The sequence below is a fragment of the Pseudoliparis swirei genome, chromosome 19, assembly GCF_029220125.1.
Source record: "Pseudoliparis swirei isolate HS2019 ecotype Mariana Trench chromosome 19, NWPU_hadal_v1, whole genome shotgun sequence".
NCBI lineage: Eukaryota > Metazoa > Chordata > Actinopteri > Perciformes > Liparidae > Pseudoliparis > Pseudoliparis swirei.
The window spans coordinates 13,879,705-13,900,111 of NC_079406.1; the positions used below are offsets into that span (position 1 = coordinate 13,879,705).

A 20,407-nucleotide genomic window follows, 5' to 3' on the forward strand; every position below is an offset into this window, starting at 1 on the left:
GCTTCAGACTCTCTCCTGTGTGTGATCTCCTCCTTCCTCCACCACGATGGCTCTTTTACTTTTCTCAAGAGGACTTGCAATATTGAACAGAGCCCTTGCTCTGACTGACACCAGCTCCTGCCTTCAAGTGGATTTGTGAAACAAGGTAGACTCCTTCAGTATGCTGAACCACCCTTCTCCCACTCTAACCTGCCTCTTACTCTGCCTCCTGTTGTTGGCGTCTGGTTGGAAAAAGGCAGCCGGCTCTCTTGGAGACGGCAGAAAGATCTGGCAGCAGCCCAAGCCGGACCCCATCATCAAAGACCAGTCTTTCCTTCATGATACCTTCCCTTCAGGATTCCTTTGGGGTTCAGGGACGTCTGCCTTCCAGACAGAGGGATCCTGGGACCAGGTGGGGAAAGGCCCATCTATCTGGGACCATTTCACCCACTCCAATGTCCGTGATGAATTGGCAACTGAGACCGCCAATGTGGCCAGTGACAGCTACAAACGCTGGGACGAAGATGTGGAGGCTCTGGAGTATCTAGGTGTAAAATCATACTATTTCTCTCTCTCCTGGCCCAGGCTCTTTCCTGATGGGAATGCAAAAGGTCTGCCCAATACAGCTGCTGTGGAGCATTACAGCCGTCTCATAGAGAGGCTTCTGGAAAAGAGAATTGAGCCCATTGTCACCCTCTATCACTGGGACCTGCCACAGGTCCTGCAGGAGCGCTATGGAGGCTGGAAAAATGACACACTGGTGGGACTGTTTGAGGAGTACGCTGCCTTTTGTTTCAAGGCGTTTGGGAGTCGTGTTAAGTACTGGCTCACGATGCATAATCCATACCTGGTGGCTGTGCAGGGCTATGGGACAGGTGTGCACGCTCCTGGAGAAACAGGGGGTCCCGCTGTCTTTCTCATTGTGGCCCACAACCTGATCAGGGTAAGTCAAACCAGTCTAGATTAAAACAGTCTGTACTCATGGTGTGCTTTATCTGCCTTTGCCGTAGACTGCAGCACATGAAGAATTTATCTAATCATGTTGACTGCCTGTAAACTTTGAACCTCTTCTGCAGTTATATCAGTTTATGATGGTCAATGAATGTTTGCATCCACAAGACAACAGCAGGGGACCCACGCACAGACTGCACCAGTGCTCAGTTATTTAGTTGCAATATAATTAAATCAATTAAGACAATATAACTTGATGTATGGCCTTTAAACATATGAATATAAGTGCAATGCCTTGATGCCCACTTTTAATTTGATCTTTGATGTGACCAGTTGATCATATTTCATTTGGACAGGTTTGTGATCAGAAAACAGAACACTTACAGAGGCTTTACAGTCAAGGTCCACCACATCAGCACTTATGTACGAGAGCGTAACAGTGTGTGACAGGAAGTAATGGAGATATGCCTCATTAATAATCACTCGTGTTTTTGTATTCTAGCACAGATGGTATGTGGACAGCTAACACAATGCAGATAGTCTCAGAAAATAGGGATAATCTGGTGCCTAAAAGATTGTTTTCATGATTCTACAATAACTTCCATTAAGGACGTTATATCTTCAGTGCTATTTGTTTAGTGCTTATTCATCTTTCACACACTATCTAGTAGTAGCCTAATTATAAAAAACGTTGATTAAAATGTGTGTAATAAGCCCAAATCAAGGCAGACAAGTGCATATCTTATCTACTACTGTATTTACAGTAATTATATTAAATAAATACAATCTAGAGCGTAATTTAACGCAAATCTGGATGCAGAAGTACAGGTTCTGGTTTTCTGTCATTGAAATAACACATTCAGGTGATGGTGCAGCTCTGGGGGAGATATGTCCACTTTGTGTGCTTTTTAGAAAGCATGGAATATATTTTTCACCGCAGACATTTTTAGTTATCGCAGGAAACACACACTGATACTGATACTAAGAATATTATTGTGACAGTGAGCCAGAAAAAAGAAGCCAAATGTAATTTAGCCATCATGTGTTCTATTATTTACAAATGTATTTATCCTACTATAGCATATCAAATGTCTTCCATTAAAAATGTATATTGTAGTATTATAATTGTGTGACTGCAGCACAATACATCATAATGCCATGTCTGCTGTGATATCTAGGCACACGCCAAAGCATGGCACACCTACAACACCCACTTCCGTCCCGCTCAGAAGGGTAAAGTATCCATTGTTTTGGGGTCCCACTGGGTTGAGCCTCAAAGAGGCCAAGCCACTGCTGCTAACGTTGAGCTTTGCCAGCAGTCATTAGAAGCGGCCCTTGGCTGGTTTGCCAACCCCATCTTCGGATACGGGGACTACCCATTCTCTTTCAAAATGAAGCACGGGGCACTCTTGCCCACATTCTCCCCTGAGGAGAAGCTCTGGGTGAAGACAACAGCTGACTTTTTTGCTCTGTCCTTCGGGCCCAACAACCTCCGTCAGGCCCGGGGCCTTGTCCAGTATGGGCAGACTGTGACCCCCGACCTGAGGCGCATACTGGGCTGGATAAAGCTGGAGTATGGGGACCCGAAGGTGCTTGTGACCGAGGGAAGCTGGTTTTCTGAAGCTAGTGTGGGAAAGGAGGACACAGTGGCCATTTACCTGATGAAGCGGTTTATCAACCAGGTCCTGCAAGGTAAGACAAGAAGTGAAAAGAACAAAAACAAATTGACATTGCAATTAAGTCAGTACATTTTTATTTTTCCACTTTTAATGCTGTGTTCTCTTTTAAAGCAATCAAGTTTGAAGGGGTGCAAGTCTTTGGCTATTCTGCCTGGTCACTGGTGGATGGATTTGAGTGGAATTATGGCTTGACTGTGAGGCGAGGCCTGTTCTACATCAATTTTAGTCAACCAAACCGAACCAGGACCCCCAAGACCACTGCGCAGTACTACAGGCGTGTTGTCACTAACAATGGTTTCCCCAGTGACGAAACCTCCAGAGAGATCAAAGGCCGCTTCCCCTGTGAATTTCACTGGGGTATTGCTGACTCCACTTTACATGTAAGAAGAGAGATAAACTGAGAAGAAAGTACAGCAAAGACATACTCAATGAATGTCCGTACTTACCCTGATGTCTCTTTTGTTCTTGTAGGTCCACTTCTACCCTTTCTCACCCCAGTTTACTGACCACCATCTGTACAGCTGGAACCTGACAGGAGACGGATCATTGCGTCTAGTCCCAGGCGTGAAGATGCAAACCAAACGAGCCCAGTGCACCGACTACTTGGCCATTCGTGGTCATCTTCGCCTGTTTGCATCCACTGGGGCATCTCACTACCGCTTTGCACTAAACTGGTCTCTGATTTTACCCCAGGGAGACCTCTCTAATGTGAACACGGATGCTCTGAGGTACAAATACACAAACATGGACGGTCTTCCCAAATTCAGCACACTTTAATTAATTTAAATTAAATTCAAAATTCACACGATAGATTTTTAGCCCAATTGAATACATTTAAAGATGATGTATGACTCTGTCTCTCTTTTTATCTCCTCACATTAACTGTTTATTCTGTAATCTTGTTTCACATTCAAAAGGTACTACCGCTGTGTTCTGTACGAGCTGAAGAAGCTGGACCTGGAGGCTGTCGTTATTCTCTACTACCCCACACACCAAGCTCCAAATCTAGGTTTGCCTGGGCCACTGCAGGCCTCTGGTGGTTGGCTCAACTACAGCACAGTGGAGGCCTTTCAGGAATATGCAGCACTGTGCTACCAGCAGCTGGGGTCCTGGGTTGCATACTGGATCACCATCAATGAGCCCAACAGATTGATAGATGTTTATTCCAATTGGAAAGAGAAGCATCAGGCAGCTCATAACCTTCTTCTGGCTCACGCTAAAGCCTGGAGGCTGTACGAGAGGGAACACGCTGGTCATCAGAGAGCACTGGTATCACTTGCATTACATGCCGACTGGGTCGAACCTGCAAACCCCTTCCTTGACTCGCATACGGCAGCAGCACAGAGATTCCTTTTGTTTGAGCTTGGTCGGTTCTTAGACCCGTTGCTTGGGACTAGATATGAGGAGAAGCATAGCAAGGTTGACTATCCAGAAGAAATAAAGGCATACCTGGAGGAGAGAGCTCGAGTAATGGGCCTCCCTGGATCCCCTCTTCCTAGCTTTACTGAGACTGAGAGGGAGGAGCTCAGAGGGACATTGAGTTTTATCGCTCTGAACCATTTTACCACACGTTTGGTCTCTCCATATCTCCACACAAAGGGCAATTTTCAGCAGAAACAACCTCCTGATCACGGCTGTCTGATCCTTTCTGATCCCACCTGGTCCTCCTCCAGGCTCGGGCAGGCTCTTGTACCCCAGGGACTGCGAAAGGTGCTGAACTGGGTGAGCCAGAGATATGGAAGGGCTCTGCCTGTCATTATCACAGCCAGTGGGGTTGATGATCAGGCTCCTGTGGAGGACAAACTCAGGCAACACTTTCTCAGGAGTTATCTGCAGGAGGCCTTAAAAGGTGATGTGCATTTCAGATCCTACAACTCCATCAGTAATGGCCCTCATTGAACCAGAATGTGTTGTGAAATCATTTGTCGGTATTGTCATAATGTCGAGACAGAAGTGCAGACCCACAGACAATGCAGGTTTTATGATCATTTTGCTACCTACTATAAAAAACGCAATTTAATGAGAAACCAGGAAGATCATAAAAAGAGACAAGAGGGAAGAGGACAGCAACAATGTTGAGTTCACACTTTGCTATTTATCCGCTCACCTTTATTGCACACGTTGTTTTCCAATACGTGTTAACCATTTTCTCATGTATTCTAAACATTTGGTTGGTTTATTAATCGTAAAATAAAGTATATCTTGATTATTCATATTCCTTGAAGGGGAATTGTAGAGTGGATGAGTGATTCTGATCTTACTTCTCTCCTTTATTGTATTTGTCTCTAGCTCACCAATTAGATAGAGTCAACCTGCAGGGCTTCTACGTGTGGAAACTGCAAGATCGACATGCCCCCCAGTTTGGCCTCTTCAGCTCAACCCACCATCAATCCAAAGCTAAAGCCTCCATTGCTGTCTACAGAGAAATCATCACTCATGGCGGTTTCCCTGAGGATAACGCCATGAAGAGCTGCAGGTTTATTGAGCGGCGTGAACCTTGCTCTGTGTGTGCATGGATGTTCAAGAACAAAGCAATGGTGGTCTTCGCAGGTTGCCTCTTAATAACAGCCGTAATGTTTGCAGCACTTGTCATCTTTGTCATCATCACTAAGAGAAACCAAACAAGAGGCAGAGGGAGGCGGGTGAACAGGTGGAGGAGAAGGGAAGGAGTCCTTGTATGCTCATGTCCACCTGTTAAGTACTAACTGTAGAGACATTGACTGTAATGTTTAGCAGACAAACTGTGTGTGGCTCATTGACAGAGGAGATATTCTATTGTGTTTGGTCTAATGGACGTATGTATCTGTGCTTTTAACAAATATGTGATCAGTTTACCAACAATGACTGTAAAAAACATTACATTGTATTGTAATAATGGGTTATATAAATGGAGGGTACACATTATAAAAGCTATTTGGTTTGTTAAATGACTATGAGATCAACAGATTTACTGAATGCCAAAGATTGGTTGGCTCACATGTGTTCTTACGACTATGTGCTAAAGGAGGATAACTGACCTCCATTTTGGAGGAATATGTCAGTGACATGATTCAATTATTGGAATAGAGATGCTTATATTGTGTAGATCAGACTAACATGTGACTAAATGTTAAAAAAATATAGGATAATTTTAGCTGAGATAAATTGTGAATTGCACACATCTTTGTGAATAAGGTAAACGAATATATTCAAAAGTGGGATCCACTTTATTGAAACACGAGGCCTGATGCTTGACGTGACATGCGTGAAGCTCCACGGGACAAGGCCGCCCCCAGCGTCACAGGGTGAAACAACGAGACAAGGAACAGTCTGAAAAAAATGGAGAAAATACCAAAACGTACAGTGTATGTTAGTAAGTGTCCGTCACAGAGATAACGATGTATTTCGACATGATTCCCACGGTCTCTCTTAAAAAGAATATCTTGATTTGTATGAAGTGTACTATGTGCGACAGACGCACAGGCTTAACTGGGATCATCGGATGAAAACATGGTGCTCGCTGCAGTAAGGGAACGCAACGGACTCTTCATGTGATACTTTAGACCTGCTAATCAATGCCTAACTTCATTTTGGAGCATTTTTGTCTCAATGTATCTCGCGTTAAATCATTACACGAAAAGTATTACATGTAATCTGATCGCCATTGCATGAAACCCTGTTTACCTGTTCAGAGATTATATTATGCATTAAAAGGTTGTCTAAATGGCACACTAACCACGTTTTTTTCAAAATATACCACCCCAATGAATATCATTCGGTTTTAGAGATCCAACGTTACCAAAATAATAACAATAATAATGATAAATTACTCAACAGATCAGCCAATGGGAGACGGTGTTCAGGATGGCAATACAGATCACATGACTCTCTCTCCTCCAGACTGCATGCAGTTTGGTATTAAAATGTTTCCAGTACAACCGACCATTGTGTTGTGACACATTTGAGATGATAGATGCACGTTCAGCTATTTTAACAAATCACAGCACCAGATTGATAACCGGGACTGTCGGCGCTCGCGGCGAACAACGTTGCAGCTGTTAATTTGGAAGGTTGTATCCCCAACAAAAGTGCAGAGCTCCCGTCGGCAGGACGAGCTAGCTCGCGAGGCCCCAACCGGACGGGACCACGGGGAACCATGGCCAACATCGCAGTTCAGAGGATAAAACGGGAATTCAAGGAGGTGCTCAAGAGTGAAGAGGTTGGTTGTCACGTTCTCCAGTTAATGTCACAGCTTCCCTCGTTTATGTCTTCAACTGCGGGGCTTGAACGTGAGTGACGCGTCGCTGGCTGTCAAGCTTTCTAATCGCCGAGCAGCTAGCTGGAGCTAACCGTCTCAGACACGGCTGTTTATCCGCCTTCTCACAAGGATACTAACGCCGGCTATCCATGTGCCTCCGCGGGGCGGGCACAGCTGGAGGCGTCACTGGTCATCGCGGGTAATCACCGGGTCGTGAAGGCATTAATGACGAGGGCTCTCGATGCTAACGTAGGTGGTGGCTAGTTTACGTGTCTTCTGTTACCCAAGCTAGCGGTGTGAGCGGAGGTGGATTGATCCGCGTGTCCCACCAAAGGTTTGCTCACACATGTGCCACCATGCTTCTGCATAGGTGTGTCCCAAGCTGCGCGAGAGACCCTGTGATATGTAGATCCGTGAGATGAGTGCAACAAGTTGAGGTCAACTTTGACTATTGCTGCTGAGGGGGGTCAACTTCTGCTGCATGGGCAGGTTTAAGTTTGACAGCAAGCTAGCTTAACACTTTGCTGTCTGCCAGGGTTGCCAGGTCTGTGTGACAAAACCAGCCCAATGGCCAATCAAAACCAGCCCAATATCAGAACTCAAAATATGCCCGTGCCAAACCATATACACTGCTTTTAAAGTCCATGTCCATGTGTGTACGTGCTGATCTGGAGTCAGTTTGGTAGGATTTGGGTATAAATAAATTATTTCATTTAAAATATGGATTTTTATTTAAAGATATTCATGTAATTTGCATGCAAAATAGGTCTACCCGAACCAGCGGACAAAAAATTCAACCCGCGGCAACACTTCAAAAGAAGCCCAATTCCGCGGGAGAACCGCGGACCTGGCAACACTGCTGTCTGCTGAAGTTCTAATGCTACTTTGCCTTTTCACTCTTTCAGACGAGCAAAAACCAGATCAAGGTGGATCTGGTGGATGAGAACTTCACAGAACTTAAAGGGGAGATTGCAGGGCCACCTGACACACCGTATGAAGGTGAGGGGCTCATTTGAACACGCTGTAACCTTCATGTATTGTTGCCCACAATTGTAATGTGACATTGCTCTTCACTGACAATAACTTGATTTGGCCTCACCAACTAACTATTTCAAGAGGCTTTTAATAATGTATACAATCAACTAAATAAATGTGCTTTTAACAGTTGCACTGCTATTTAATGTCATGATCGTTACATAATTGCGATGCCTCTTTTCTTCCAGGAGGTAGATATCAACTAGAAATTAAAATTCCAGAGACGTATCCATTCAATCCACCAAAGGTAGGGATCAGTTACTGCCATTGTTACAGTTAGACATCTTTATCTTTGAGGACATTGGCCATATACAGTTTCTATTCACTGTACTCAAAAGCACATTTTCCCCCCTTGTCTTGTTCATTTAATCTTTCAGGTGCGGTTTATCACAAAGATCTGGCATCCCAACATCAGCTCAGTCACAGGTGCAATATGTCTTGACATTCTCAAAGACCAATGGTGAGTGAATGTGCTCCAGCGTCCTTAACATAATTCATCCAATACACATCCATCATGACATGCTCTTCTCGTTTGTAAAACGGTGTTTCCCCTACGAAAGCCATCGCTGTTTCTAATCTCCACCAGTTTGTCAACAGAGATGTAATGACCCAAACCTCAATCAATTAAAAGTATGCAAATAGCCCCATTATGCACTGATCCAGACATATGCTTGAGGGAATGTAAAACATAGATACGATAAAGTTAAAAGTGATCCTGATGATGTAGAAAGCATCAGTTATTATCCCAATAAGGTGTCACCTAAATATAATATATTTTAACTATATGCCCATTATTATGTTTAGTATTGCAAATGTTCCACTCCCTTGCACTAATGGAAACATTTGGGTTCACACTTAAGTCGTTTATGATCGTTGGCCTTATTTTGGTGTGGCATTAAACGGTCTCCTGTATGTTGTTTCAGGGCAGCAGCGATGACCCTGAGGACCGTCCTCCTGTCGCTACAAGCCTTATTGGCAGCTGCAGAACCAGATGATCCACAAGACGCGGTGGTAGCCAATCAGGTGGGCCTGCATGTTTATTTATGTTTTTACATTTTGATATGTATTTCACATTTTTCAAGCAGAGCAACATGTGTATAATGTACTCCATTAGACATCTTCTAGGGATCTAGTTGTTGTGGTATAGTTCAAATGGGTTATGTTTGTAAAGGTATACATAACAGTTAGCCAATACATGTTCTGAACTAACTAAACCAAGCATTCAAAGCTTATTATGACATTATTCAAGTTGAAATAAGTTTTATAATCTTAGCATTTGGAGTTATCCTGTTAGTACTCCTGGTATGGTTTGGGACCATCTGTATCAGACTTTTCTTGCAAATAAAATGAATGATGAGTTCCTTAAACTGCTTCTTTGACATAATGTCTACACTAATGATGCTAAAGACTGTTACTTATTATTTATTAATGTGGGAATACTTTCTGTACTTATACTACATTACCGGTACTATCACATCGTTGGAAGAATTTGTCAAAAATGTTGTGCTACTTGTTTGTCTCAGTGTGATTTAGACCGACAGTGGCACCTGCCGAGACTAACTACCTACTAGTGGATGGGGTCGTTGATTGACTGCTGCAGAGCTGCAAACTATTTGTTGGTTATTTCACGTGTTTATCAACAGACAATAATTGGCAACAATTTTGATTATGTGATTATCATTGTTGATAGTTTCAGTTTCTCAAATGTGAGGTTTTGCATTTATTCTAGGTCTTACATTGTCGTATATTGGTTATTATTGTGGGGCCTAAAGATATTGTGATGTGGATTACAGGGTTTATTTGTTTGTTTTAAGACAAAATATTACTTGTGAAAGCAGTCGCACGATTAACCGATAAGTTGCAATCTGACTGCTGAGAGGCCGGTGTTTTGAACCGCTTTTACATTCTTGCCTTAAATAGGAAATTAAGAGATACAGGAAGGATTGACTGGGAATGATTTGCGCAAGACAGGCGTCTGATCTTTGCCAACCTTTGCTCATGATGAGCATCTCACACATCTGCCTCTGTCAGCAGGACATATCCAAATCTTATCATCCCCATGAAAGCTATTTGGACCCGAAATGCTAAAAGAACAATTGCCTAATGTTGGTGGTGCTTTGTATCCTGAATTCAATAAGTTAGGGTGACAATTATATTTTTTGACACTACATGTTGTTATACAAAGTCTTAACTATGATGATAAATATGATGTACCTGGGAAAATATGGAGCTGCCTGTTATTTTTGTGTTTTGCAACTTGCACCTTCATATGCCCTCATTTTGACTAAATAGCACTGGAAAAGTGATATGACTAAAAGATACATTTACAGATGCCACCAAACATCATGGTTTTAGATGAAATGGGTCTTGATTGCCATTTGAATGTTAACTGTCACGCACTTTGTGTCTATTGTTGCATATTAAGAAATAGTCATTGCCGTGCTAGTAAAGTGCAAGTTGTATGTGTCGGCATTGAACTGTTTGCCTCCGCCTGCTTTCCTTATTGAAAAGATGATCCCACGCTAATAAATACATTATTACACCTATATACTACCACTAATCCTTGGGTCATGTAAAAACTGCCATCTATCGCTTAGCAACCCACATCCCAATAAAGTACACATGAAGAAATTAAATGAGCTTTGGTACAATTTTAGAGTAGAATATGGTGTTTATTTAGCTTTTTGAAGTTTGTGTTTTCAACACGGTTTACAGCTGGTCAGAGGTCCAACCTGGAGTAGAAACCTGAGACTGTTCACGTGGTTCGGAAGGTGTTGGAACTTAATTTGTCTAAAAGCCGCACATAACATTACATGTTCAAAATGCACTTTTGACAATAATATTATTTTGTTATTCTAATGGTTGTACTGAATTTGACCCAGTCAAATGAGGCATGTTGAGTCCAAAAGCGACTGCTGGGCAACACTTGGCAGAAATGCCTGTCTGGCAGCTCTACCAGTACCTCTGGCTCTGAATGTCTCGGCAGCCTCAAAAGCTGGGAGAGGATCCTTTTATTGTCAATCTATCGTGGAGTGACACGTATACAATAGTATTCATGGATCAAAAGTGCCCTTCTACTCATATGCACACATGTGCTAGTGGATCTGTACCAAGTAGAAAAGCACAAAGTGTCAGTATTGGTTGGTGGTGAGCTGATGAGTCCCTTGCAAACAAACCGACTGTGTTTCATCCCACAGTACAAGCAGAACCCCGAGATGTTCAAACAGACAGCGAGACTCTGGTCTCATGTCTATGCAGGCGCTCCCATCTCAAGTCTGGAGTACATGCGCAAGATAAACAAACTCTGTTCCATGGGCTTTGAAAAAGTAAGTATCTCAACTCTTCTCCTGCCCTGCTGTGCTTTGTCCTGCTGAACTCTGCTGAAGAATCAAACTGTTTCTGAACGTTTTCTCTTCCCAGAATGCAGTAATAGTGGCGTTGTCGTCGAAATCCTGGGACGTGGAGACAGCAACAGAGCTACTGCTCAGTAACTGAATCTTGACACCCTCTTCATCTTCTTGATTCCCCCCCCTCCCACGCACACACGCATACATACACACACACCCTCTCTTCTTAATTCCTGCTGTCCCAAGGCGTCGTTTCTCCAGTTGCACCCCCACCACTCCCCTGTTATCCCCTCTGTGTGGCATCTCCCTGATCGTCACCTCTGCTGTACTACACTCCAATCAGTCGCTCTGTGAGCTCTTACCTCTGGTTTCTTTAAGTTCATTCAACATTCCACTCATTGATGCAATCAGAACTTCAGCCACATCCTCACCCCCTTTTGAAGCAAATGTCGGACTTAAGACCCGCTCCCTCCCGCCACTTACCCAGCTTTTCTGGTTGTTTCCAAGAAGCGGCTGTCAGCGGCTTATCCTTGCCTATGCAGTGCATTTACTTTCATTCGGGAAAACCTTTTGTAGGAGCAAGTCAAGCATTTCAAGAAGGTTCTTTTGGACCTGATCATGATTTTTTTACACTTTTCCAGACAGTTTTCTCAACGGGGATTGAGCCGTGTCCTAGACAAAACACATTTTTAAATTGGTATTTCTTTTGTCATTCTATTGCGCGGTATCCAATATCACTTGATCACTCATTTCAATCACGATCAACATTTTGAGAGTACTCTAAATTGACAAATACAAATTACATTTTGGGATCCTTCTGAATCATTATCTTGTGCCATTACTGGGATTTTTTTTGAGGGCACTATAATCTTTTCAGGTAAAATGTGGACATTCAAATGAATTTGGTAAAGTGAATATAGTGCACTGGGAAGCGAACATGGAGTTATACAGACACCGTGTCGGAAGAGGCTTATTCCCTGTTCAGGAACCCGCTGGTTAAGTGTCACTGATGTGTTCACATCGTAGCCATACTCATTTTCCTGCCATGTTCCAACTCTCTGACGAACCCAAAGCCAAAAGGCCCAGCTACAATCCCCACACCTGCTCTGGACATGGCTTACTTCTCCTGTCCCTTTCACCCACATTTTATTAATTTTTATTTGCTTTTGCCCCTTTTGCAGGAATACATTTGGATTCTTGTTTTTAAACTGAAAGAAAGAAAAACATGTTCTGAAGTAATACAACCCGTCATGAGTCTGTATGGAAAGATAATTCAAAATGAGTTTGAAAAATATTGCATCATCTTAACTACGCCAACAGATAAATATGTCAACATGAGTAATCTGTAAATAAAGATATTAATGTCTGTGTAAATTAAGTCAGCCGCTGTCCTCTCTGACTTTTCTCAACTGGAATACGTTTCCTCCTACAAGCAACAACAACAAGAAACTACCTGGCAACAATATAATGCTCAATCAATATTGTACAGTGTGCTTCTTGTCAGTGTAACCCCAGTCACCACATTGATAAATATCAAACACTTTTATGCTCTTTGATGTTCAGGATCCAACACGATGTGAATATGCTTGTTTGGCTGTTCACAGAACATAAAGTAGGTTGAGCCCCAATATTTACAAGACCAACAGAAATTGATCCAACAGGGAATTACGTTGCTCGTGAAAATGGAGCAAGCAAACCAATTTATATGATGAATGTGCACTGGGGAATGTACTGTGTGCCTTTCTGTACGTTTGGACTTGTACAGTCGTATTGCACTGCAGTCTTGTATTTCTGGTTGAGCAAGCTTAATTATTTTAGTTCATTTGGAGCATCAATAGGGAAGTGAAACAGGCATTATCATAATGTTCAGACCACCTTGCTTAAAGTGAGGCGTGCTGAGAATGAGCACAATAACAGATGGCCTGCCTGGTGGCGTGCTGTTCCATGCTGAACCGCTCCAAGAATATCTGGCAATAATCTGAATGCAAACAGGAGAATGCCTGCTATTAATGTGTTTGTTTATTATTCAACAGCAGTATGAAGGTTAGATCCATCAAAGGACCTCAGGGACAATATTACAGCGGATTTAACTACAGCACAAAAGCTCATTTTGTATCCTTCCCCTGGATGCTGGCATATCTCCCCAACCACTTTGAGCCCTGAAGTAAAGATCACGCTTCCTGTCTCATCTAATGGCACTGAGAAAATCACTGCGATTTAAAAAGCACACCAAATGCAAAACCTGTTGCATTGTTAGTGTTGGCAGTTTCGTAAGACTGATTTCATCACAGCACACCTTTAGTGAACTGTCCCAGCCACAACTACACAGTTTGATGTTTGCAGATTAGAACATAAAATGAGTATTATTGATGTACTGACCTTTACTTCCTATCGGGCATCTTCAACTAAAAAATATATTTTCAACTTTTAATGCTTAAAACTAAGATAACTCGTCCACATCCAAAGAACCCGCCATAATATTAATCAAGCACCACTTGATTGCTTGACTGTTTCCCCCGCCTTTCCTCCTCCATAATGCCTTCTCGGGTTCGGCCTTATGGTGAAGGAGCAGGCCAGCAGCTCACCTAGTTGCAGCCGTTTGATTGACAGCTGCATAGTCCAGTGTGTGTTGTGGCCATGAATCGTGGGCATCCTGTTTCTCTCAGCCGGCTGCTGATATGTGATAGCTGGAGTTTTATTCCGCGCCTCAGGAAGCAGACAGACATACTGCCTCCCCTGCCAAGCAGCGAGCGCCGGTCTGACCGCGAAGACGGCCCGATGAAATTGTGCCCTGCTATCTGCAACTGAGTTCAACTGGGGTCGCACTTCCCTTTTTATTCTTCTTGGAGGTGTTAAGAAATGCTCAACATGATCCCAATTATTTGTCTGGTGATGCTGCTTCCTGAAGGTCAGTCAGACGCTCCTGCTTGCAGAAAAATGATCTTGGTGTAATAATTAGTTTGAGGGATTTTGCTGCTTTTGACTTGGAGACTAAAAAAAAAAAAAAGCACGTTGTGTGTCAATTGTTAAATGCATTGATGTGTGCGTAATTACTCACACACCGCCGTGCCTTTTAAAAATGAATAACAGTTACATTTACGCTGAATTTTTCATGTGGCTTTCAAACTATTCAACCAAACAATCTAAGAAGCTTATGAAAGTAATGACTCATTTAATTATAAATGCCTAAACCCCATTTAAAACACAGTTTCCAAAATGCTTGTGGGGCTTTCTCTTAAGGATCCACTTAGGGGGATTGAAAGGGCCCAACAAAAACAAAATATTATTCGTAGTACACCACTTTATCATAACAAAATAACGTAAAAGTATATAATTTATTGTCTAAACATGGATGGAATTGAGAAAAGAGCAATAATTAAAAATCACGTGTTTGGATTAATTAAAAGGCTCAAGTAGAACAGTGTGAAGGAAAGTACTGATTAAACGAAGTGTTCTCCACCCAGAAGAACCAGTACAAAATACTACATTAAAAAGCACTTGGGTTGTTTTTGTTGAAAACTTGTGAATGACTGATGCCCACATCTTTCCCCCTCCAGTGGCTCACTCGGCTCAGGGTCACTATGCCCACAAGCTTCTGAATGATTTGATGCATAATTATTCCAGTGCTCTGCGGCCTGTAGAGGACACCGACAGAGCCCTCAACGTCACCTTACAGATCACCCTCTCCCAGATCAAAGACATGGTGGGTAGCTCACGGCAAGCTCCTCAAATCCAATTACTGAAGTGCTAATTTTATGTATAGTTGTTATTTTTATTGTATTGTATGGTAGGTAGCATGTTATTGATTAATATGTCTTCAAACCAGCCAACACGACTGTCCACAACCACTTTATTTAACTGAAAATTCGGTGAGATGATTCATTTTCATCATTAAGACAGTGGTCGCAGAGGATGAGTTGTAGATGTGTCTGAATGACAAGCCGACCTACTGTCAGGGCTGACTGCTACTCAGCCGGCTCAGGTTTCTGGTCGGGTTCATTACTGTGTCAGCCCAAAGTGTGTTTGGATGTGTGTGCTGGAAGACAGAAAACATCCCTCCAACTGAATGTTGCGTCACTGTGGTGCCTGTCATGTTTGAGAAGACAGGAGTGAGGGCTAGACAACAAATAACTGTGTGTATGTGAGTGTGTGTGTTGGAGGTTCCTATTACACAAAGCCCTTATGTTGTCATTGGTTCGCTCTAGCAGCGATACTAAAACCACCCATACTCACCCCCGTCAGCCAGCATCTCTGCTCATACACCTGATATTGAGTGGCCAGTCTGGATTTCAGCTGTTGTGATGATCTGAACCCCGTGAAATGCTCATCGAGAGTTAACGAGCAACAGAGAAATCAGGAGACCAAGATGATCTCTCTTTAAGCTGCTGTATCCATTGTGTGTTTGCTTCTATGTGTATGTCTGTTCTCATTCTTGACTGTGTGCGTGTGTGTGAGAAAGGATGCGAGGAACCAGGTTCTGATAGCCTACCTGTGGATCAGGCAGATGTGGCATGATGCGTACCTGAAGTGGGATAAAGAGGACTATGATGGTCTGGAGGTGATCCACATCCCCAGCAGCCTTGTGTGGAGGCCCGACATCGTCCTTTATAACAAGTACGCCCATACGTCACTAAAACAAACACTCATTCTCTGATCCTCCTGTATCATAGGGCCCTAGGTTGCAGTTTTCATAAAATATGTAACATTTTATGGACACAAAATGTTATGGACACTGTGTTACTGCAACAACATGTTAGCAATTCCAACAAGAGGCAAGATTATGCACATTCCCTCTGACAATTTCTACAACTATACTAACACTCCTCAACACAGTTCAATAATAATCTCAAACATGTTAGGATTATCTTGAACCTTTGACAGGATTAGTCTTCTGAAATGATACGACTGCAGAGTCACAAATGTCAAGGCAACAAAAGGCAATCTGAAAAGATGAAAACTAAGTCAATACTTCCAATAAAATGTAATAAGCGAAAGAGATAACAATATGTGTTATATATCGGAATATATTTGTTCAAAAGCATTATTTTTTTCACGTGTTGAAGAGAATACAACATACAGTATATGGTTTAACCAAATAACACTTGAACTGTCAATTTGGGTCGACTTTTCTCGTCCTCCAGAGCTGACGATGACTCCTCAGGGCTGATGGACACCAACGTGAGGCTGCGCTACAATGGAGAGATCACCTGGGACGCTCCTGCCATCACCAAGAGCTCCTGTGTGGTGGACGTCTCCTACTTCCCCTTTGACAGCCAGCAATGTAACCTGACTTTTGGTGCGTGGACCTACAATGGCAACCAGGTTTGTAGAAAAACCTTGTAACATACTTGTTATCCACATCAATACGGGTGATCTGTGTCATCTGAAGTTGTCAGATCAGTTTTAGATGGGTTTAACTGAGACTGGCCATCTTGAAAATGAGATGAGACACATTTCCTCTTTCTGGGGTCATGCATAAGTGTGTAGGTACATTTTCCTTTTATTGGAAAACGTCAGTGCATGAAGCTGTCTGTGTTCCCCCTCTACAATCTACTCATCTGTTACCTTCATCCAGGTAGACATCATTATGGGCATGGACAGTGGCGACCTGTCAGATTTTGTGGAAAATGTGGAGTGGGAGTGCCACGGGATGCCGGCCACCAAGAACGTCATCATGTACGGCTGTTGCTCTGACCCGTACCCCGACATCACCTATACAGTGCTCCTGCAGCGCCGCTCCTCCTTCTACATCTTCAACCTCCTCCTCCCCTGCTTCCTCATCTCTTTCTTGGCTCCGCTGGGTTTCTACCTCCCCGCAGACTCTGGGGAAAAGGTTTCCCTTGGAGTGACCGTTCTTCTGGCTCTCACTGTGTTCCAGCTGATGGTGGCAGAGAGCATGCCTCCATCCGAGAGTGTGCCTCTTATAGGTAAGAGCGGGTTTGTTTAGGATTGTGTTAAAGCAGGTGTGGATGGCATCTTTAGAATCATTATAGTGGCTTGCATTCCTGCATGTGTACATACAGCCTACATACTCTGTATAGATATGCAGTCCATCGTACAGCCTCATGGAGCTTTACTGTATATTTAAGTGAAATCTCCACACACCACAGAACCTATTTTTGTGGTTCTAAACATAAACTTAGCTCCTGTTTGTGTTTCTTCCTATCTGTTACACAGGGAAGTACTATATTGCCACAATGACGATGGTCACAGCCTCCACATCTCTCACCATCTTCATCATGAACATCCACTTCTGTGGTGCAGAGGCCAAACCAGTGCCCCACTGGGCAAAAGTCCTCATCATTGACTACATGTCCAAAATCTTTTTTGTTTATGAGGTGGGTGAGAACTGCACCTCTGCCTCCTCCTCTTCTTCTTCATCTTCTCACTTCCCCCAGGAAGACACACGTCACCAGCACCTCAACTCTCATATTCATGCGAATGGTAAACCAGGAGGCCACAGTAGCCGACAGGACCCGCAGGGTTTCAAATACCCCAGACCTCCGACCCCCAAGCCAGAACACCATCCCAGAGTCAAAGCCCAGCACCACATCACCAGAGAAGAGAGGAGCGAACTCTCCAGTTTAGGGAAATATGAAGACGCAAATGGGAAAATCCCAACAGGGGACTGCTGCAAAGAAGACCAGAAGGTCCCCTGCTATCCTGAACACCAAACACCTCCCTGTTGTCCTGAAGACAAAAAGCCTCCACCTGTAGGCCCCACAGTTACCTTTGACCCCTGTGTGTTCTGCAGTGGTTTCCCTGGTGTGGACACCGAGCTGGTGCACAATGTTGAATATATCACCAACTGTTTCCGAGAGCAGAGGGCCACATGCGCCAAAGGGGCTGAATGGAAGAAGATCGCTAAAGTGTTGGACAGATTCTTCATGTGGATCTTCTTCATCATGGTCTTCCTCATGAGCATCCTAATGATTGGCAAGGCACCGGGATAGTGAAGACTTGTTGTTTTGGCTCAGTGAACTCTTTTTGGTCAAATAAAAAAAGTCAAAGGGACTATTACGTTTTTTTTAATTAACAGGTATGCTGTAAGTATATGATAATACCAGTATAGATTCCAGTGATTTGAAAATAAATACATATGACCTTGTCCATACAGCACAGGCTGCGTTCTTGAATATTAACAAAACCCATGATTTCTTGCACATAATACTTCTGTGTCCTATACACACACAGCAACATTACATTATTTAGAAAAATACCTCATAATAATGAAAGGCAAATTGTTTGTAATCGTGTTCGGCTGCCTGCAACTCTGCATGCGTTGTGGCTACTTTACTTCCTAAACAATCCTTACCATCTCTATTGAAAGGATGTTGTAAATGTGCAGCTTGATGTCATCCACATTGAACCTTTGCTGTCCAGGTACTTCATCATCTGACCATTGAATACATGTAAGAGGATCTTCTATTCAGTTCAAATATGACCAGTGGCACAGAGCATGTCTTATTCACAACAGTGAAATCAGACTCTTGGAGTTGGGAGATCCAGCGTCAGTGCACACTCCAGACACGCAGAATAATTTCTCTGTTCAGAATCATCCAGTCAATAGTTAATGAGCAAGCTTTGTTTGTAGCACGGCCATGGTAAGGTGATATGGATCATTAATTATGTAACACAACGAGCACACTCTTCCTAAATCCCAATCCCTTTAAGTTGGAAGGTGTGTGTGTGGTGAAAAGAAAAAAATATTGTGAATACCATAAGTGGAAAGTAAACTGACATTATAGTTATTGATCAGAAATATTGAAGATTTATTAATACAATATGACAAAACAATGTGAAAACCCAGACTCAAGTAATTTAGTTAAGTATATATGGTATATACTTGTATTTGTGTAGTTATTTACTTTTTTGTGCATGATTACACTTTTTTTAATAATATGCATGCTGCCTTTAGAATAATGTATTTCCATAGATTTCATCTTCCTTGCCTAATCCTATAAAATGACCTACAACAGTAGTTCGGGAATGCAATAAACAGAAGATTAAAAAAGGAGTTAGAATGATAAACACAAGTAAAAGAAAGCCAGATTTGGAGGTCATTATCTCTCACAGATTTTTGACCGCAATACCTTACATTTTCAGAAGAGGGCGCTCATCTCCCACTTTCCATTCCGGTGGTGGACGCCCCAGAGTCTAACCTTTGAAACTGCATGTGGCAAAGTGAGAGCACAACATCTGCGATTCAGAATTATTCTCACCGTCTTTTCATCTTCTACCCACACATGTAACTATTGGGAAATGAAAAAATATGAATAGGCTATTTATTATTCCTCCACGTTATTGCATAGCCAGAGACGATATGTCTTGCTCACTGCAAATCCATAATTAAATCTGAAAGCTATAACTGAGTATAGTGAGTAAAACATGCTGGGGCAGCAGGCAGTACGTCTGTGGATTGTTCTGTTGAGAGTGGGCTCTATTGAGCGTACAGCAACTGTTTTTATCTTCTTCTCCAAAGGGATTGTCATGCATGTGATATAAATGAGAACCTCTTAAATGATCGGTTTGAGGTAGGCTGAATGCATTGGTCTCCATTAGTGCTCAGTGAGCTCAGGGCCTGTAATCACCCTGGGAGATCAGGAGAAGTGTGAACCATGTCATTTGGACAGATGCAGCAGCTCAGGCACTGAAAGAAAGACCGCTGTGGAAATTAACAAGTGCTTTACAGAATTTAGCATGGAGAGGCATCATCTATATCAGAGGCATTATCTATTTCACCACTTAGATTTACAAACAGAATGGGAAGATTGCTGTGATGACCATGTATTCTCGACCAGGGCTTGAACAGAACCATTATCACCACCATTTTGAAGCACTTGTGGTGTTTTATATAATACTGAATACGCTTTTAGAGGGGCCATTTTGCATAATTTCGTTTTCATTCTTTAAGCGGGCTACATTTAATGTACATGTTACAATTGTTATTGTTATCTGGGACTCTTTAGTGGGCTTTGAAAGCATTTTGACATAATCATACATTACCTTTGTTGCACAATTGTGCACGGTCACTGAATGACCTTAAATGACTATCTACAACTTTGATTTAATTTCACTTTACTTTTAAAATAGGGGTTGGTTCAAATATGCAAAGCTGAGATGACACATTATACAACATATACCAAATGATCTGATATGAGTGTTATTGATATCAAATC

At 42.6% G+C, this 20,407-nt stretch overlaps 3 protein-coding genes across 3 annotated transcripts; all 3 read left to right on the forward strand.

Moving 5' to 3' along the window:
- Positions 1-6,323, forward strand: klb (klotho beta). Its single transcript, XM_056439410.1, has 6 exons — positions 1-922; positions 2,109-2,622; positions 2,721-2,989; positions 3,081-3,337; positions 3,527-4,458; positions 4,899-6,323. Exons 1-6 carry the CDS (start codon positions 161-163, stop codon positions 5,312-5,314), a joined length of 3,150 nt encoding a protein of 1,049 aa, XP_056295385.1. The 5' UTR covers positions 1-160; the 3' UTR covers positions 5,315-6,323.
- A 150-nt stretch (positions 6,324-6,473) lies between these two features.
- Positions 6,474-12,606, forward strand: ube2ka (ubiquitin-conjugating enzyme E2Ka (UBC1 homolog, yeast)). The gene is made up of 7 exons (XM_056439412.1): positions 6,474-6,807; positions 7,752-7,845; positions 8,070-8,128; positions 8,259-8,341; positions 8,805-8,904; positions 11,079-11,207; positions 11,302-12,606. Exons 1-7 carry the CDS (start codon positions 6,745-6,747, stop codon positions 11,374-11,376), a joined length of 603 nt encoding a protein of 200 aa, XP_056295387.1. The 5' UTR covers positions 6,474-6,744; the 3' UTR covers positions 11,377-12,606.
- Positions 12,607-12,709: 103 nt separating this feature from the next.
- On the forward strand, positions 12,710-18,345 carry LOC130209639 (neuronal acetylcholine receptor subunit alpha-9-II). The gene is made up of 5 exons (XM_056439411.1): positions 12,710-14,931; positions 15,688-15,842; positions 16,370-16,550; positions 16,804-17,155; positions 17,406-18,345. The coding sequence occupies exons 1-5, from the start codon at positions 14,755-14,757 to the stop codon at positions 18,179-18,181; spliced, it is 1,641 nt and encodes a 546-aa protein (XP_056295386.1). The 5' UTR covers positions 12,710-14,754; the 3' UTR covers positions 18,182-18,345.
- The last annotated feature ends 2,062 nt before the right edge of the window (positions 18,346-20,407 follow it).

What these genes read in the sequence shown, in the direction of transcription:
- klb (XM_056439410.1), top strand. Translation starts at nt 161, where the DNA reads ATGCTGAACCACCCTTCTCCCACTCTAACCTGCCTCTTACTCTGCCTC. An exon ending in TATCAACCAGGTCCTGCAAG is followed by an intron (nt 2,623 to 2,720) that starts GTAAGACAAGAA and finishes TCTCTTTTAAAG; the next exon opens with CAATCAAGTTTGAAGGGGTG. An exon ending in TCTGCAGGAGGCCTTAAAAG is followed by an intron (nt 4,459 to 4,898) that starts GTGATGTGCATT and finishes ATTTGTCTCTAG; the next exon opens with CTCACCAATTAGATAGAGTC.
- ube2ka (XM_056439412.1), top strand. Translation starts at nt 6,745, where the DNA reads ATGGCCAACATCGCAGTTCAGAGGATAAAACGGGAATTCAAGGAGGTG. An exon ending in ATCCATTCAATCCACCAAAG is followed by an intron (nt 8,129 to 8,258) that starts GTAGGGATCAGT and finishes TTAATCTTTCAG; the next exon opens with GTGCGGTTTATCACAAAGAT. An exon ending in GTTCCATGGGCTTTGAAAAA is followed by an intron (nt 11,208 to 11,301) that starts GTAAGTATCTCA and finishes TTCTCTTCCCAG; the next exon opens with AATGCAGTAATAGTGGCGTT.
- LOC130209639 (XM_056439411.1), top strand. Translation starts at nt 14,755, where the DNA reads ATGACTGATGCCCACATCTTTCCCCCTCCAGTGGCTCACTCGGCTCAG. An exon ending in TCTCCCAGATCAAAGACATG is followed by an intron (nt 14,932 to 15,687) that starts GTGGGTAGCTCA and finishes TGTGTGAGAAAG; the next exon opens with GATGCGAGGAACCAGGTTCT. An exon ending in GACATCGTCCTTTATAACAA is followed by an intron (nt 15,843 to 16,369) that starts GTACGCCCATAC and finishes CTCGTCCTCCAG; the next exon opens with AGCTGACGATGACTCCTCAG.